At 36.5% G+C, this 17,421-nt stretch overlaps 1 protein-coding gene across 1 annotated transcript; it reads left to right on the top strand.

The window, feature by feature from the left end:
• Positions 1 to 1,880: 1,880 nt before the first annotated feature.
• LOC103929656 (myosin-15) lies at positions 1,881 to 16,083 on the top strand. Its single transcript, XM_048588595.1, has 38 exons — positions 1,881 to 2,419; positions 2,530 to 2,676; positions 3,244 to 3,389; positions 3,486 to 3,648; positions 3,969 to 4,027; positions 4,547 to 4,703; positions 4,980 to 5,129; positions 5,233 to 5,369; positions 5,726 to 5,872; positions 5,967 to 6,068; positions 6,488 to 6,545; positions 6,637 to 6,738; positions 7,221 to 7,258; positions 7,350 to 7,476; positions 7,557 to 7,730; positions 8,316 to 8,447; positions 8,875 to 8,984; positions 9,249 to 9,309; positions 9,395 to 9,572; positions 9,694 to 9,899; positions 10,185 to 10,304; positions 10,392 to 10,490; positions 10,953 to 11,174; positions 11,566 to 11,705; positions 11,880 to 11,991; positions 12,142 to 12,189; positions 12,286 to 12,375; positions 12,518 to 12,688; positions 12,926 to 13,069; positions 13,288 to 13,464; positions 14,036 to 14,161; positions 14,481 to 14,551; positions 14,645 to 14,744; positions 14,829 to 14,885; positions 14,974 to 15,030; positions 15,148 to 15,228; positions 15,312 to 15,394; positions 15,513 to 16,083. Exons 1-38 carry the CDS (start codon positions 2,300 to 2,302, stop codon positions 15,634 to 15,636), a joined length of 4,536 nt encoding a protein of 1,511 aa, XP_048444552.1. The 5' UTR covers positions 1,881 to 2,299; the 3' UTR covers positions 15,637 to 16,083.
• The last annotated feature ends 1,338 nt before the right edge of the window (positions 16,084 to 17,421 follow it).

Below are 17,421 nucleotides of genomic sequence, written 5' to 3'. Positions count from 1 at the left end.
TGTGCTTTTAAGTTCATTGTGTTTGCACACTCCATTTGAGTTTGCTGCCTTATACAAGCGTCCGCACACATGAAACTCTCGGGCTTTGAACTCAAAAACCGAGATCCGCAGTTGTACTCGAGATCAATACCCTACATTTAGGACGTTGAAAGTTGTATCAATCATGAAGCCTGCCGTCAACACGGGCCTTGGTAAATGCCGGCCCACAAATAATCATTTTTGTTATATTTTTGTAAACAGTATTTTACTGCAGTGGCCTATTTGGTTTGTAATTTGTAAACTGTGTTATTTGAGAGTTTTTTTTAAATACATCGATATTTTTATACTAAGAGAAGGAAAAGTTCGGTTAAGCCACACAATGAGCAACCTAATTTGGTATTGAATTCGTTATCCACGAGATTCGAACCTAAGACGTCTCATTTTCAAGTGAAGAGGAATATCACCATATCGTAGTACTGAATGACTTGTTATTTGAGAGTTTAATGAAAATTCAAATTGTAATATCAATTTTGTTAAAATAAACAAAAGGGACCTTCCATGCAAAGGAAGGAGTCATGCTCTCCTAAAGTCTTCATTTTGAGGACCTGTGAGGAGCGAGGGTCCATTAGGATTTGATTGGCCTAGATTTGTAAGACATGACTTGTAACCTATGTATAAAGATATGTTAGATAACTTATTCTATTGTGGACTCTATACCTCATCGTGTCCAATCCTATTTATCTCATATTTTGACACAACAAACAACAGACTGAACACAAGTCTATGCGCAAAGGAAATTATATTATCCTCTTGTTTAGAAATATTGGGGACAACGGTAACGAGGAAATAAATTAAAGGTTGTTTTATTTTCCAATAAATGCTTTCATAGGCAATGGAAATAAATTCAAGAGGGGATAAGGGTTTTCCCCCTCAATTGAAGTTTGAAATTCATGTAACATGTCTAACATTCCTATTAAATATTAAGAGTAAGCTTTCAATTTTTCCTCTGAACTTTTATTTAATTTTTAATTTTTGCTTTAAACTTTTTGATTGGAAAATCAAGGACTTAAATTATTTTTTTGGTTGATTCTCCACTGACCGTTAGTTTTCCACATATTTCATTCAAATTAACGTTAACTCTTATCACGTGCATACCACGTGACTCTCTTTTGAGGACAAATGTGTCACTTCGCTGGATCTTTAGACACAAAAGTTATATAATCACACAAATTTGCATAGGTTGATAATTTAGAAATCTAGGGTTTTCAATTATTTTAAGAATGAAGCGAGCAAACTACCCTTACATGTGTGCATGCTACCATTTAACATAAATTTGGATGTAATGAATGAAAAACTAACAACAGAGGAAATCGGCAGAGAAAATTAGTTTTAGTCCTTAATTTTCCAATTGAAAAGTTTAGGCGGAAATCAAAAGTTAAGTGAAAGTTCATGGGAAAATCGATAATTACCCTAAATATTAATGCATTACAAAAATAAGATTTGAGGCGCATACCAATTCAAAACCTCTCCTCAACATTCAAGTGAGCTAAACTTGAGACTTCAAATTTATGAGTAAGGCAGAAGAACTATTAGTAATATTGATGAACGTTTCACAAACAGTAGTTTAATTTTCATCTTATTCCAATCTTCTTAGTTTTAGCGTGATATGGACACAAAAATGTAATGGAATAATTGTAGTTTAAATTTGTTTAAAAAAATATGACGTCCCAGCAAGTCAAGACAACCAACAAAGAATTAAATTTGATGAAAAAAATTAACGTAACGTTTCGGGTTCGATACTCTATCCCTCGTTGCTTGTTTCACTGAAACAAATGAAACCAGCAGACAGAGAGAATCTGTACGTTAAAAAAACGATTTATCTCGAAAACGAAATTGAAAGATTCGCAATATGCAAAAATTAAAAACCGGAAATTTCGCAACGTCTCTCTCTGTAAAAACCGCCATTAAATTATCCAAATTCTCTCTATCTCTCTGTCTTTTCTCAACCCCCCCCGGTCTCTGTCTCTCTACCTGCTGCGTCCACAGTCGTTGGAGGGTGACGTGTCGAATACGCAATTCAAACCCTCGGTCTCCGCCATTTCGAACTCCTACTCCACACCTGTTCGGGCGGGAACCCAAAATTTTCACCCAAAACTCTCTCTCTCTCCCCTCACTTTCTCTCTCTACTTTGTCCTTCTCTGGTTCTTTCTAAACCTCTCACGATTTCCGCTCTTCCGCCGCTTGTCGTCTTCTCCAACCGAATTCTAGGGTTTCTGGTTCTCTGAAAGCAGCTGAAATCGTCCGCCGTGGGTCCTCCGAGATGAGCCTCCGCCGGGGCTCCAAGGTCTGGGTCGAGGACCGGGATTTGGCCTGGGTTCCGGCTGAAGTCGCCGACTGGAAGGGAAAGCAGCTCCAGGTCGTCACCGCTTCGGGAAAGAAGGTGAAGTGAAACGTTTGCCCTCGGTTTTTGTGTGTAATTACTGATTAGTGTGTTTGAGTGTTTGAAATTTGGGTATTTTTGTGTTGATTGTGGGGGTTTTGGGAGTGTAGGTTTTGGCTTTGCCGGAGAAGCTGTTTCTGAGGGATGCGGATGAGGACGAGCATGGCGGAGTGGACGACATGACGAAGCTGACGTATTTGAACGAGCCGGGTGTGCTGTATAATCTTCAGAGGAGATACGCTCTCAATGATATATATGTGAGTCGACTTTTGTGTGCAATTTGTATAATTGGAGTGATACGGCTAGTTTGTGAAAGGGCTTTTATGTGCCACATTATGCTATGTCATCTAGGATTGATGATGATTTGTTAATCCGTGGATCGGCTTAAATGCTTGCGAAAAATTTCAAATTGGCTATTGATTGTCTCATTGATGGCTTACACTTGGCGTGCTACTGGTTTTCCGTTACCCCTGGACGAGGCTTACTAGCAGATGAGTTGACGTGAATTGACTTATTCTAGAAATGTTAAGTATAACCCCAAAATATCCTTGATTTCAACCGGAGGGTTGGGAAGACTTAAATTGACTGCTGTTAAATGCATAGGAAAGTGATCATATTGAGTGTTATAATGGAATTGGTATTTCACTTGTCATGTTTGACGCCTTCATTTCCAGATGAGATAATGATAAATGGATAATTTCATAAACTAGCGTAGAAAATGTGGTATACTAAAAACTTTTCCTTTTATATTTTCATATTATTAAAATTGGTTTACGTGACCTACTTTCGGAATTGAAGTGATTGTTTTCTTTTGTTGTTGGTAGACATATACTGGGAGCATTTTGATTGCGGTTAACCCATTCACAAAGCTTCCCCATCTATACAATGTCCATATGATGGAGCAGTATAAGGGAGCCCCATTTGGTGAGCTAAGCCCCCATGTTTTCGCAGTGGCTGATGCGTCTTATAGGTATGCCAATTTTATGATAATTGAGTCTTGACCTTTGTTGTACATTGCTATTCCATTGAATGACTCGAGTTAGCTTTTCTGGATTTTGTAATCCAGAGCAATGGTGAATGATGGACAAAGCCAATCAATACTGGTCAGTGGTGAAAGTGGAGCTGGGAAGACTGAAACGACGAAACTAATTATGCAGTATCTTACTTATGTAGGAGGCCGAGCTGCTGGTGCTGGTGATGAGAGAACTGTTGAACAACAAGTTCTTGAAGTAAGATCAACCTCCATTCAAACAAATACCAACTCTGAATAAGAGTAGACATAAATTCACACTGTTATAGATACGGGTTTTTCATTTTTGCCACTAAATTTTGGCAGTGGAGAAGTTATGGTTGAGTTAAATAATTTTTTATTTTTTTGACCAGTTTGGTCTTCGTCATTCCATTGCTTGAGAAAAAGAATTGATCTTCTTCATTTTTACTGAGAAAATTGGTCAATTTAGTTTTCTATATTTTTGTTAGATTTTGTTTTTAAATTTTATTATCTTGTTTCCTTTAATGTGTCACTGATTCTTTTTGGTGCATGGTTCAGTCGAATCCCCTTTTGGAGGCATTTGGTAATGCCAGGACTGTTAGAAATGACAATTCAAGGTGTGCTATATGTTTATTCTTCTCCTGAAATATCACTAATTTGGTATGTAAACATTTGAAATTCTCACACTTTCCGTTGAGGCACATGTATGCTTTCTTGATGATAAAAGAATGGGGTAAAAGTTATGCTGGTTAGTTGAAAATCGGAGAGTGAGGGCAATGGAGGAAGAGTATGGATTAATGAAAAGAACTAGGTCTTGGCTTTTACTTAGTATAAAGTAAATACCTTGAGGGTAATTATAATTGGAGGATGTAGGAGAGGATATAGAATATAATTACTGAACTGTTTCTGCCCTATTTAATAGATAACAGTGTTCATTAATGAACTTGTTGTTTATTGTATCCAACAATAATTGGGGTATTTATCATTGTAATTGCTAATCAGTTTAGTATTATATCATTAACTACTAATAATGATTTTAGTTTTTCTGGCAATTTGGTTTTATGTCATGCCTATTTTCATTTTATTTTTTGAAGTGAAAATGATTTTCCTTCCATTGTCATTCTTCTCTGAGGCAGTCGTTTCGGCAAGTTTGTTGAGATCCAGTTTGATGCAAGTGGTAGAATATCTGGAGCTGCAATTAGAACTTATCTACTGGAAAGATCCCGTGTTGTTCAGATTACAGATCCTGAAAGGAATTACCACTGTTTTTACCAATTGTGCGCATCTGGAAAGGTACTCTTTGTGTCTGTGATTGGATGGATTTATCACACAGTTACCATTGTAAATATCTGAGCATCTATAGTCAATTAGCTGTTTATCATTGAGTGTTTGTGTGTATACATGCGTCAAGTTTTCCTTATGCATCCCAGGATGTTTCAAGTTGTGTAAGCGTGTACATGTGTTTTTTTACACCTGTTTCTATGTATCATCATGGTTCACATATGACCATCAGTCTTGTACTCTATTGAAGCTCATGGATATTGTTCTCTGGATTCTCCATATGTCTAGGATGCAGAGAAGTACAAGTTAGACCACCCAAGCCACTTCCATTACCTGAATCAAAGCAAGACTTATGAACTTGATGGAGTGAGCAGTGCAGAAGAGTATACGAAGACAAGAACAGCAATGGATATTGTTGGTATCAGCCGTGAAGATCAGGTTTAAAACTTAATCCAAGTGGATGGTGCTTTAAGATGACTACTTTTTTTCCCTTCACTTCTGCTCTTGGGTGTTTCTGAGGTTCATTATTCTACCTTTTTAGGAAGCAATATTCCGCACCTTGGCTGCAATTCTGCATTTGGGGAACATTGAATTTTCTCCTGGGAAAGAGCACGACTCTTCAGTTCTAAAGGATCAGAAATCGAACTTTCATATGCAGATGGCTGCTAATCTTTTCATGTAGGTGATTTATATAGCTTGAACTTTAACTTTTACTTTCCCTTACTAACTTTGAACAAACTGAAAGGTTTAATATCCTGTCAGTTTCTTTAATATTTTATGAGTGAACATTCAATTCAGAGATTTTTTTTTTTTTTTTTTTTTTTTGTAATGTACTGAGGGAGTATCTTCATGGACTTTATAATGCAATCCGTGCATATTATGAGTCAGGAGATACATCTCTAGAATGTCGCCTGTAACTTAATCACTCTATTGCATTTTGTGATAGGAGCATGCTAAAGAAAGTTCCTGCCCAAACTATATCATATATACAATTTGCATTCGATAATTTAATTTAGAGTTGCTTAATAAATCAGGTGTGATGTGGACCTCTTATTAGCAACACTGTCTACTCGTACAATCCAAACTCGTGAAGGAACTATTGTTAAAGCTCTCGACTGTAGTGGCGCTATTTCTAGTAGAGATGCATTGGCAAAGACTGTTTATTCTCGGTTGTTTGACTGGTATGGTTTCATCAACATTCCCCACAGGAATCATTTTCTTAACTCGTCTGGGAAGATTCTTCTTTACCTTATTTGGGTTCGGACGTTGTCACAGGCTTGTTGATAAGATTAATACATCTGTTGGCCAAGACTCGACTTCCCAAATGCAAATAGGAGTGTTGGACATTTATGGTTTTGAATGCTTTAAGGACAATAGGTGAGATCTTTACCCATATCTATTTCAATTTTAAATATTATGAGTTTTAAATTTGGGTTTGGAATACTATCTAAGTGCCATTGAAATTTTGTATAGTCAGTGGTCATGTCACTCTTAATTTTCTTGACTTGTCTAGAGGGTGTATAAGTCTATTGTAAATTAGTTAGTATCATGTGTGTTTCTGCGTCTTGTTTGTCACTGTAATTCATAAGGTGATTGGACTTTTGACATCCCAGCTGATCTGTTAGTTGGTGATAGTCATAGTTTCTCTCTGCTCAAGTTTTACTCTTTCATCCTATATCATGGTTATTGTTATTGTTTTATTTCTGTCTTGTCAAAAGTCAAACTCTAGTCTATTATTATAAGAGTATCCTTGCAATTGTACATTATTCCTTTGGTTAAGTTTTTCTTTTCCACAGTTTTGAGCAATTTTGCATTAACTTTGCAAATGAGAAGCTACAGCAACACTTTAATGAGGTGTGCATTAATGTTTTATGAGATTAATATACTATATCATTTTATGTTATTAATAATTATTGTATTCTAACTTCGTTCCCACTTGCTCCAGCATGTGTTCAAGATGGAGCAGGAGGAGTATAGCAAAGAGGAAATTGATTGGAGCTACATTGAATTCATTGACAACCAAGATGTTCTGGATTTGATTGAGAAGGTTTTGCCCATTCTGTCTCCCTTATTTTTGTTGACAAATATTTATGCAAAGCTGCAAAGCCATCTTCTTCTCCCCTCCCTTTTATTATATGATTTTAAAAGGATAATTGGTATCCTGGATTGATTTCATAGTAGCATGTATGCAAGGAGTTGACCTAATTTATGGTCATATTTACGTGGTAAGGAATGAAATTGTTCGCGAAGTTGTCCATATGCACTGGAATTTGTGATAGCATGTATGCAAGGAGTGGACACAACTAATTATATATCATTGAAGCTACCACCCTACTTTGGGAAAAATGCATGACGGGCAATTGTAGTCTGAGTTTTGGTAGCCCTATTGCATGACAGAAGTTGACAATAACTGTATTTCTTCATTTTTATTAATGTTTTGCCGAATCTTATTTTCTATAGTTTTTTGTTTTCATATGCCTTGAGAGTCTGTAAGGCTTGGATCTTATGTTCTCAATCATTGATTTGCAGAAACCTGTTGGGATAATTGCTCTCTTGGATGAAGCTTGGTACAATTAAGTTCACTATAATTTGGTGCGTGTTACTCGATATAGTATTCTCTGGACTTTTATCCTTATCCTGATTTTCTTATTTTTTCAGCATGTTCCCAAAATCAACACACCAAAGTTTTTCAACCAGGTTGTTTCAGCTTTTAAGGCCCCACCCAAGGTTGGAAAAGGCAAAGTTTTCGGAAACAGATTTTACCATGTCCCATTATGCTGGAAAGGTATTTATATGTCAATACATATTTGTGTGCAGCATCTTGATATTGAATCATTTATAATAGAGTATTCACTATTTGTTCAGGTTACTTATCACACAGATACCTTTTTGGATAAGAATCGTGATTATGTTGTCGTAGAACATTGCAATCTGTTGTCTTCTTCCAAATGCCCTTTTGTTGCTGGTCTTTTCGGTCCACTACCTGAGGAATCTTCAAGATCATCGTACAAATTTTCTTCTGTGGCCACTAGATTTAAGGTACATTCCATCTCTGTACCTTATATGTGATGTGATGTTGATTGGTTGCAACTGCTTAAAAGACTACAGAAGCTGATACATGAAAAGATATTTAATAGGAGAAGGCTCCAGCTGGAGAATTTTCTGTTCAAGAAACTCACATTAGATCATTAATATATTCAAAACTTTACGGTTCAATGAATAAAAAAAAATGTATATTGTTCGCTGTCTTGCAGGATTTTGGGCTTAAAAACTTCTTTTCTCACAAATGAATGTCAATTTGAGGATGTCATTGTTTTCTGATTTGGTCTTAGAATTTGTGTCAATAGCTTTAGTTTGAATCTGTACCTTTCTTTTTTCTCCGACTCATGCATCCAATAAAATCCTACTTGTTGGATATCATTCAGATAAGGCTTCATGATGTGGTTTTCATTTCTGCTTGTATTCAACTGATCATTTACTTTGACCTGTATTGGGAATTATTACTGCCTTTTGAACATTAGCCTATTTGTGTGATGTACCTCCCTTCCTGAAAGCCTTGAATTTAATTACTTGTTTGATGGTCTTTAAGCTGATAACTCCCCCTTCCTGTTTTGGTTGTTGTAGCAACAACTTCAAGCACTGATGGAAACCCTCAATTCAACAGAGCCTCATTACATACGCTGTGTTAAGCCGAACTCATTGAATCGACCGCAAAAGTTTGAGAATTTGAGCATCTTACATCAATTACGCTGTGGGGTCAGTGCGTTCAGAATTTTTATGTTTCTTTATGTTGGATCTGGTGTCATACACAGAAAAAACAGGGATTGACTACTATTTTTTCAGGTTTTAGGGTAAATTAAAAATAAAATCTGAATTTTCATTTAAAGAGAGTATTAGAATGATATTTCTAGTTTAAAGTGAATCTGCGAAAACAAAAATTAAATAATAAAAGAAAGAAACAATTCATATATGTGAATTTTTGCGATCTTTCATATCTTTGTCATATCTGTATTCTTAGTTTTTGAAGAGTTATTTGTATTATCAATATTGGAGCAACATAACACACGCCTGAACCCAACCACTCTACCTCATGTACTTGTAGGTTTCTGCTCACGCCCACATTGCGTAGTGTTTATTATTGATGTCACGTTCTTAACACTAATGATTCTCTTATTCCGCATAGGGTGTTCTAGAGGCTGTTCGGATAAGTCTGGCAGGTTATCCCACACGTAGAACTTACTCAGAGTTTGTAGATCGATTTGGATTATTAGCTCCTGATTTCATGGATGGAAGGTGGGTTCATTCATAGTCCTTAATCTTGAAGACTCTGCCTAATAAATTTCAAAGATGGTCTGGTTATATTTATCACATTTGATGTTTTTAGATATTTACTTTACGTTTTATTGTGCTGCAAACTAGTGTTACTACGGTTCTAATTCTCTAATTTTGTTTTGTGCTTTTAATATTTTTCTTTTAAGTCTTTGAAGCCTTTCCTTTTTCTCTGTTTCCCTTTGTTCTAATATCTTATGACTTCTTTGATTTGCTATGCTTATGTAGCTATGATGAAAAATCTACAACTGAGAAAATTTTGAAAAAGTTAAAGCTAGAGAATTTTCAGGTACGAATCCAATGATCCAGTAGGATGGTATTCACATTGTATTACTGCTGACAGAGAATTTGACTAGGTTGTTCTTTCCTTGAAGTTGGGTAGGACCAAAGTATTTCTTAGGGCTGGTCAAATTGGTGTTCTGGACTCCCGACGGGCAGAGGTTTTGGACAATGCTGCAAAGCGCATTCAACGTCAATTGCGAACGTTTGTTGCTCGCAAAGATTTTGTTTCCAAACGAGCTGCTGCATTTGCACTCCAAGCTTTTTGCAGAGGTCAGATTTTTCTGCCAGACTTCCATGGGAAATGCGAATTCTTATTATCGACACTTTCTTCAGATCCGTGATATTTGCTTTTTTTTTTTTTTTGATTGTTTGATGTTTATTATGGTTGAAGGATGCCTTGCTCGAGCGTTGTATACTTTAAAACGGGAGGCAGCGGCTGCTATTTTTATACAGAAACATGTCCGAAGGTGGCTATTAAAGCGTGCATATATGGAATTATATTCAGCTGCTACTGTCATACAGTCCAATATTCGTGGTTTTGCAATTCGCCGAAGATTTTTGCATGGAAAGAAACATAAAGCTGCCACCTTGATCCAGGTAAACTTAATTCATAGACTTTTCCTGTGTAATAATTTGCATTGTGCAAGCATGTAGAGTGATGTGTTCTGAATCTGTTGTTTAGAAATTTAGGCTTTTTGGAATATTTTTATATGCGGGTGGAATGTTGTTAGGATTAGCAATATGTTCTTCATTGTGAAGTTGGGTTCTGTTCATGCATAAATGTCTTTCTTCTTTGTAATAATATCTGGCTGGTTGTCTGCTCGATATGGCACTGTCACTTACCACTTTGTTTCTGTTTTGACAAAAAATATATACTTGTAGGCTCAGTGGAGGATGTGCAAGGTTCGCTTGGCTTTCCAACATCACCAAGCTTCTGTTGTAGCAATACAATGTCTTTGGAGGAAAAAGTTAGCAAGGAGAGAGCTCCGAAGGCTTAAACAAGTGAGTGAAATTATATTGCTGCTCCTGACGAAACAATATGCATGAGAATTTCCTTTATATGTTTATTTATTTATTTACTATTTGCAGGAGGCAAATGAAACCGGTGCCTTGCGTTTAGCTAAGGGTAAACTTGAGAAGCAGTTAGAGGACCTCACATGGCGGTTACAACTTGAGAAAAGATTACGGGTATTTTTTTAGCTGTGTTAATTTTGTGTCGGGTGGTTTGTGGATTCATGTCTATTAAAGTATTAGGTAACCTGTTTTGGGGGTACTCCTGTTATTACTCAGCTTGTGCCAAATGTATGTCAGTAGAGTTTGTAGCTTTTTGGCAATGTTATGGCTCATGGACTAAATGAAGCTTTTGACCTTACCTCCATAAAATAGCTTGAGCACTTGGCAATTTCTCTTGATAAAGAACCATATATATTGTGAGTTTGCAAATTATTGGTTCCAACATATCATTTTATACTTGTAACTTGCTTTATTTGCTCGTCGCATTTCCTCAGAAAATCGTTATAAAGGTGTTATGTGCTTTTCTGTAAATTATTAGTTGCAAGACTTAACCTTATTTCTTTTGGTTCAGCAACTTGACAAACTGTTGTATAGTGCAGACTTTTCTTTTCTTACTGCAAGCTGAATTGAATGCAGGTATCTAATGAGGAAGCTAAGTCAGTAGAAATTTCAAAACTTCAAAAAGTGTTGGAATCCTTGAGTCTTGAGTTAGATGCGTCAAAGCTGGCTACAATTAATGAGTGCAACAAGAATGCAGTGCTTCAAAATCAATTGGAGTTATCAGTGAAAGAAAAATCATCTTTGGAAAGAGAAATCATTGGAATGGCTGAATTGAGAAGGGAAAATGCATTTTTAAAGGTGAGTTTTCTGATGTTTGTTAAATTATGTTCTTATGTCAGTTTTACTTTGGGATTTTGTACGCTACATCTTATCGACTCAGAGATTATATCTGTCTCAGGCAGTAAATCTGGAGACACCGATATAATTAGTTGGATTCTTGTAGATTTGATAAATACAAAGTTACGAACTCATTCTTTCGCTATTTTTTTTTAAAATCAATTTAAACTTTTCTTTTCTTGACCGACATAGGTATTTGACATTTACTGAAGTCTATTGTCTCATTTTCTTGTCATGTCTTTCCTTTTTAGTGTGGTTTCCTTTTTCTTTACCCTATCCCTCCCAACATTTGGGGGATGGTTAGGACATTTGCTGTGTCCTTTGAAAATTTTCTTATGTTTTTTGTTTGCAGATTTCTTTGGATGCTTTGGACAAGAAGAACTCAGCTCTTGAAACTGAACTTCTCAAGGCTCGAAAGGACAGTACAGACACCATTAAGAAGTTGCATGAATTTGAACAGAAGTGCAACCGGCTCCAGCAGAATGTAAAGAGGTGCTTTTCCGAAATTCATAACTATCTTTCAAGTGTTTATTTCAGCTTTGTTAAGTTCTTTTGTACATCAGTTTTAGAAATTTTTTTTTCACTTCAAATATGTTGTCTTATGTATCGATTATACAATTTATACTACATTTCATTGATGCTTGCTATATTGTATCTAAATTACAGCCTTGAGGAGAAACTCTCTGGTTTAGAGGAGGAGAATCTTATCATGCGACAAAAGGCCCTTAGTGTGCCCGCAAAGAGCACTCGGCGTGGTGTTGAAAAGTTGGTTCCAGAGGTAATGATTATATACATGCAACACATGATTAAACAGTTTGATCTAAAAAGTAGGTTGAAAACCTCTTTATATGCAGTCTGATTTGCTTCATGAAATCTTATACCATAGATTTGTGGGTCTGGTCTCAAGTGTTAGTTTTTATTTATACAGAAAAACCCTGGTGCGGTTGTTCCCATCACTGACCAGAAGCCTGCATTCGTAAGACATGATCTCTCTCTCCCTCTCTCTGATTTATTTTTTCATCTAACCATCACAGCATAATATCTTCTTCATGTGTCATACCATCTAATGCAGGAGTCACCCACACCTACAAAAATGATTGCACCCTTTTCACATGTCTTGTCAGAATCACGCCGATCGAAGTTAGCAGTTGAGAGGCACCAGGTTTTGTCCCTTATTGTTTATTTGAACCTTAGCTTTATATTTTGGTATCCACTGTAATCTTTTTATGGACTTTCACTGCTGTTATCTTTATATTTGGGTAGTTTTGCTTGTAAGTTTAAGCATGTCGCTTTGACATGTACAGGAGAACTATGAATTCCTATCAAGATGTGTTAAAGAAGATTTGGGGTTTAAAGACAGCAAACCATTGGCGGCTTGTATCATATACCAATGCCTTCTTCAGTGGCATGCCTTTGAGTCTGAGCGTACGGTTATTTTTGACCATATAATTGAGGGAATAAATGAGGTTCTGAAGGTAATTTACTTGCTTCAGTCAAATTTGTTTTGGCTTTATGATTTTGTTTCTACTTGAGGCTCGAACTGATGTTTTTAACTGTACCTGAAATAAATTATGTGGAGAGATACAGATATTATGTAAAAGCTATTCTCGGTCAACTGTGGAATTTACATATCTTATAAGGTTTTTTAGAATTTGAATAAACTACTTGCTAATGTTGTAGAATATTTGAAAATTTCTGTACGGCCGTTTCAGGTGGGGGATGAGAACATAACCTTGCCCTATTGGCTGTCCAATGCCTCAGCGCTTCTATGCCTTTTGCAGAGGAATTTACGACCAAATAGTTTCCCAGCATCTCAGCGTTCTGGGTCTTCTGCTTTAGCTCTCAGGATTGCACAAGTAGGTTGTAGAAATAAATGATGGGCTTGTTGAATATATATTCTTTGTATACGTAATCTGTTTATCAAATGTTCGACCAAAAAACAATCTCTTTAGATTTCCTTTGAACTTTACTGAGTCGCAATTACAAAATCAATATGAGTTTATTATGTTGTTTGCTTTGCTTTCAATATTTCATTGTAGTTTATTAAATGTCCTCCCCCCACTTTCATTTTCAGGGACTGACATCTCCTTTCAAATATATTGGTTATGAAGATGGTATGTCACATCTTGAAGCAAGATATCCAGCTATATTGTTCAAACAACAGCTAACTGCTTGCGTAGAAAAGATCTTTGGCTTGATGCGCGACAGTTTGAAGAAGGAATTAGCTCCACTCTTGGGCTCATGCATTCAGGTGAATCTGATTTATTCTGATCTGCTCAAAGATTCTAATTAAAAATATGGGTGCAAAGTTTACTATTGTTCGCTTTTGGGAAAATGGTAGTTGGTCCAAAATGTTTGTTCATGTTTGTGTGCATTTAATGGTTACTGGCTGTAGTTTAGTTAATTTAAAGCAATGAGACAAAGAAGAAATGAATGAATGTGCATCTTCCTTCGTTTTTAGTCATGGTACACGAATGCTTGGGGACAGAAATTATATAACTCTTGCTTTGAATCAATCACAAGTATTGACCTGCCATGAGCAATTATCTGAACAAGAACCCATACGTCAGGTAGTACTTTAGCCTTCCCAAGTATAGAAGGGAGAAAAAAGATAGATTGTTGCTCAGCTCATTCACATAGAAGATTTACACAAAAAAACCCTAAAGATTCTCACTTCCATTTTCTTTTAGCTGGCCTTCTGAAGCCTAATGTTTGATTTTAATTTCTGAATGCTATCTTTTGGCCAATAGATTTTGTTTTGTCTGTGTTTGATCGATCTACATACTAATAACATGTTATGAATATTCATGGCAAATTTTAAGGCACCCAAAGCTGCGCGAAAGTCATCTAGATCACCTGGTAATGCTCCTCAGCAATTACCTGGAAGTCAGTGGGACAACATAATCAAATTCTTGGATACCCTAATGAGTCGATTACGTGGGAATCATGTACGTGGGCCATTTTTCTGATTTGTTTCTTTAAATCTACATTCCTTTTATGTTTTTATATTATCATGTATTGCAAAAACTGTTGGCCATGGTCACCTAAATCACCAATTTCCATTAGTTGATGTCAAAGCTTCTTATCTAGATCATGTAATTGTTTGCTAAATTGAAGCTTAATATTTATTTTGAAGTTCCCCGTGATGGGTGAAAACCCAGAATTAATTACGCTCGAGCGTGTATAAGAAGTTGCAGTTGTACTCTGTTATTTCCTTTGTTGACTTTTGCTTATTCTTTTCTAACCTAAACACTGTACTTTACTCAGGTACCTTCATTTTTCATTCGCAAGCTAATCACACAGGTCTTCTCTTTCATCAATATGTCACTTTTCAACAGGCAAGAGTTTATTGCTATTCCAGGCTTTCATTGCTAATAAATGGCATTTGTAATGGTTTATGTATTAACTCTACCTTTTCTTTCCCTGGGCAGTCTACTGCTGCGACGCGAATGTTGCACATTTTCGAACGGTGAATATGTAAAATCAGGTCTTGCTGAACTGGAGAAATGGATTGGCAACACCGGGGAGGAGGCAAGTATATAACTACCATGTTGCAAGCATTCTGCGTTTAAATGACTTTATGCATTTGTTGGTCTGACTCTTTATGTAATGCAGTATGCTGGAACCTCTTGGCACGAGCTAAATTATATCAGACAAGCTGTTGGTTTTCTGGTACAAGCTAAAGATATTTTCTTTGAATTTTAAAATGTACAATCTATGAGAAGTTAGGAACCTTTTCTGTTTGTGCTATTTGGTATAGGTAATACATCAGAAGAGGAAAAAGTCTCTGGATGAAATTAGGCAGGATCTTTGTCCGGTATGATGCTCTTGCATGTTTAGTTTGTCTCAATCTTCTCTTTTACCCGTTACTGGCCTCACAAAAAGTGTTTTTACCTCCAAAATTAATCCATTTGGCATTGTGAACAATGTACAGGCATTGACTGTCAGACAAATCTACCGAATAAGTACCATGTACTGGGATGATAAATACGGCACTCAGAGTGTGTCCAACGAGGCATGTTTGCATGTTTAGTTCTTTGTTGTTCCGTAAACTTTGTGATTGGAGTCCCATTGTTATCTGAACGTTATTGCTTGCAGGTGGTTGCTCAAATGAGGGAGATTTTGAACAAGGACAACCAGAATCTGACCTCCAATTCGTTCTTGTTGGATGATGATCTGAGGTAATCCGCTTCTCGTCCAATTATCTCATCTAATTGCATACAAAACAAGTATTGCTACTTGTCTGATAAAAAACAGAACCGAAAACCTTAACCTATTTTCTTAACTTTCTCATTGCAGCATTCCATTCTCTACCGAAGATATTGACAAGGCAATTCCTCTAACCGATCCTTCAGAAATCGAACTTCCATCATCCTTGTCTGGTTATACTTGCGTGCAGTTTCTTGTCCAGCCCCAAACTTAAATCGTGCGCTAAACTCACAAGGGTTGCGGTGTAAGCTTACGCCAGATGGATGTAAAGGGAAATGTCTTTTACACGCTTAGAAGTTCAAAAAATGAGCAGCAATCATCTAAATATTAAGAGGATGAGTTGTGACATTGCTCGAATTCGTTAATTAAATTTTTCGGGTTTTTAGGCTTCATCAAGCTTGATGAATTCGTTCCCCTCCAATCAGTTGCAGGTTTAGGGATTGGTCATCTTATTGTAATTAAACTACATTTCTCTCCAATTCTTTTGTTTTCGTTCTCTTGGACGACGGGGCTGGGGACGTCGGGGAGGGGTTAAGGTTGGCGCCGAGAGTGACATGTTTATACTCTTGAAATCGCGTCCATGTTGTATCACGATGTTTCTGTACTTCTTATTTGTACATTCAGAAAGAGGATCAAGGAAATTGCAGATTTCTTGTTACCATTTTTATTTTTTTAACTTTATGCCAAACAGTTATTTGTACTGGTAAACAGTATATCACCACTATCGATCCTTTGTATGAAAAAATAATTAAACAAATTATATTTCTCAAAATTAATGTATGACGTTTCGAATATTTTTTGTCACCCAAATTCAGTATCGATCCTTGTTGCATAAAGAAAATGACTGTCTTGGTAATGCTCATGAAGGATTTCTCTAATTCTGTTCATGTCGCATTTGAATGGTATATTTCTTTTTAACTTGAGATAAATCTCTTGGGTCCTGTAAATTCCTCGTCCAAACATAGCATGTGAGAGATGTTTAATGTTTAGATGATGACACATTAAGCGTCACATGTAATCATGTCTTTGACTGCTAAACCAAACTTAAAACAATCAAACCAAGGTTTTTTTTTTTTTTTTTTTTTTACGTTAAACCCACAAAATCAATCCCACTCCAGCATTGCTATCATGCGAAGTGACAATGAGGTATCTTTATTAAAAAGATGGAAAATACAACAGATAAGGGGAACATAAAGCCTAACCTTGACCATGATAACACCCGTAACAAACAAAACTTCGAACAACCAATACAAGATATAACAAGGCCAACAAAAATAATCTATCTAAAGCGGTAGTGTGGAAGTCCTACATAATCACGCTGATAATATGGCAGAATGAAATCAGGAGGAGAATCCCACCAAATAGGACCAGTAGAAGAGGAACCATGATTTGCAAAGGCATCAGCAGCTAGATTACCTTTCCTATAAATGTGAGAAGACCGAAAATGCATTTGTGAAATTCTATGCAAGCAATTCTTCCACTCCACTCTCAATTGCCAAGAAACCAATTAAGGGGAGCGCAAGAAATGCAGAGTCAATGCCGTTAACTTCCTTGTTCACCTGATTGTATTTTGACATGTTGTAAAATGACCATGAAGGAGCGGGTCCAAGCATCTTCTCATTGCATCGGTGAAGATGATCAAAATTTCAGTTGAACTTCAGTAGGTAACGTTGATGGTTGACGTCATAACTTTTCGCTTCGACGGATTCCCTGAAACGACAGACGGATTCCCGATTCAGCAACATCTCATGAGAAACTTTTGGTGGCTTGATGAAGGCTGAAGGTGAATTCAACTGGCAGTCCTTAATTTGTCTCGCATCCAGCTCAGTCCCGTATGTTGTAGTCTGTGAAAAAGTTTGAGCAAACTAAGATGAGCTAGCAAATCCCGCGCACGGAAATTTGATATCGAATTTGGTAAACGTATGATAGGCCATAGGAGTACTTCCATGGAGCGATGAATAATTACGTAAAAGCGTCATCCATATACACAGAAGAAGAA

The sequence above is a fragment of a genome, unplaced genomic scaffold (genome assembly GCF_019419815.1).
Source record: "Pyrus x bretschneideri cultivar Hongxiangsu unplaced genomic scaffold, Pyrus_bretschneideri_v1 Contig28, whole genome shotgun sequence".
Lineage (NCBI taxonomy): Eukaryota > Viridiplantae > Streptophyta > Magnoliopsida > Rosales > Rosaceae > Pyrus > Pyrus x bretschneideri.
Note: the sequence above shows the minus strand (reverse complement) of the source record. Positions and strands in the feature narration are given on the sequence as shown.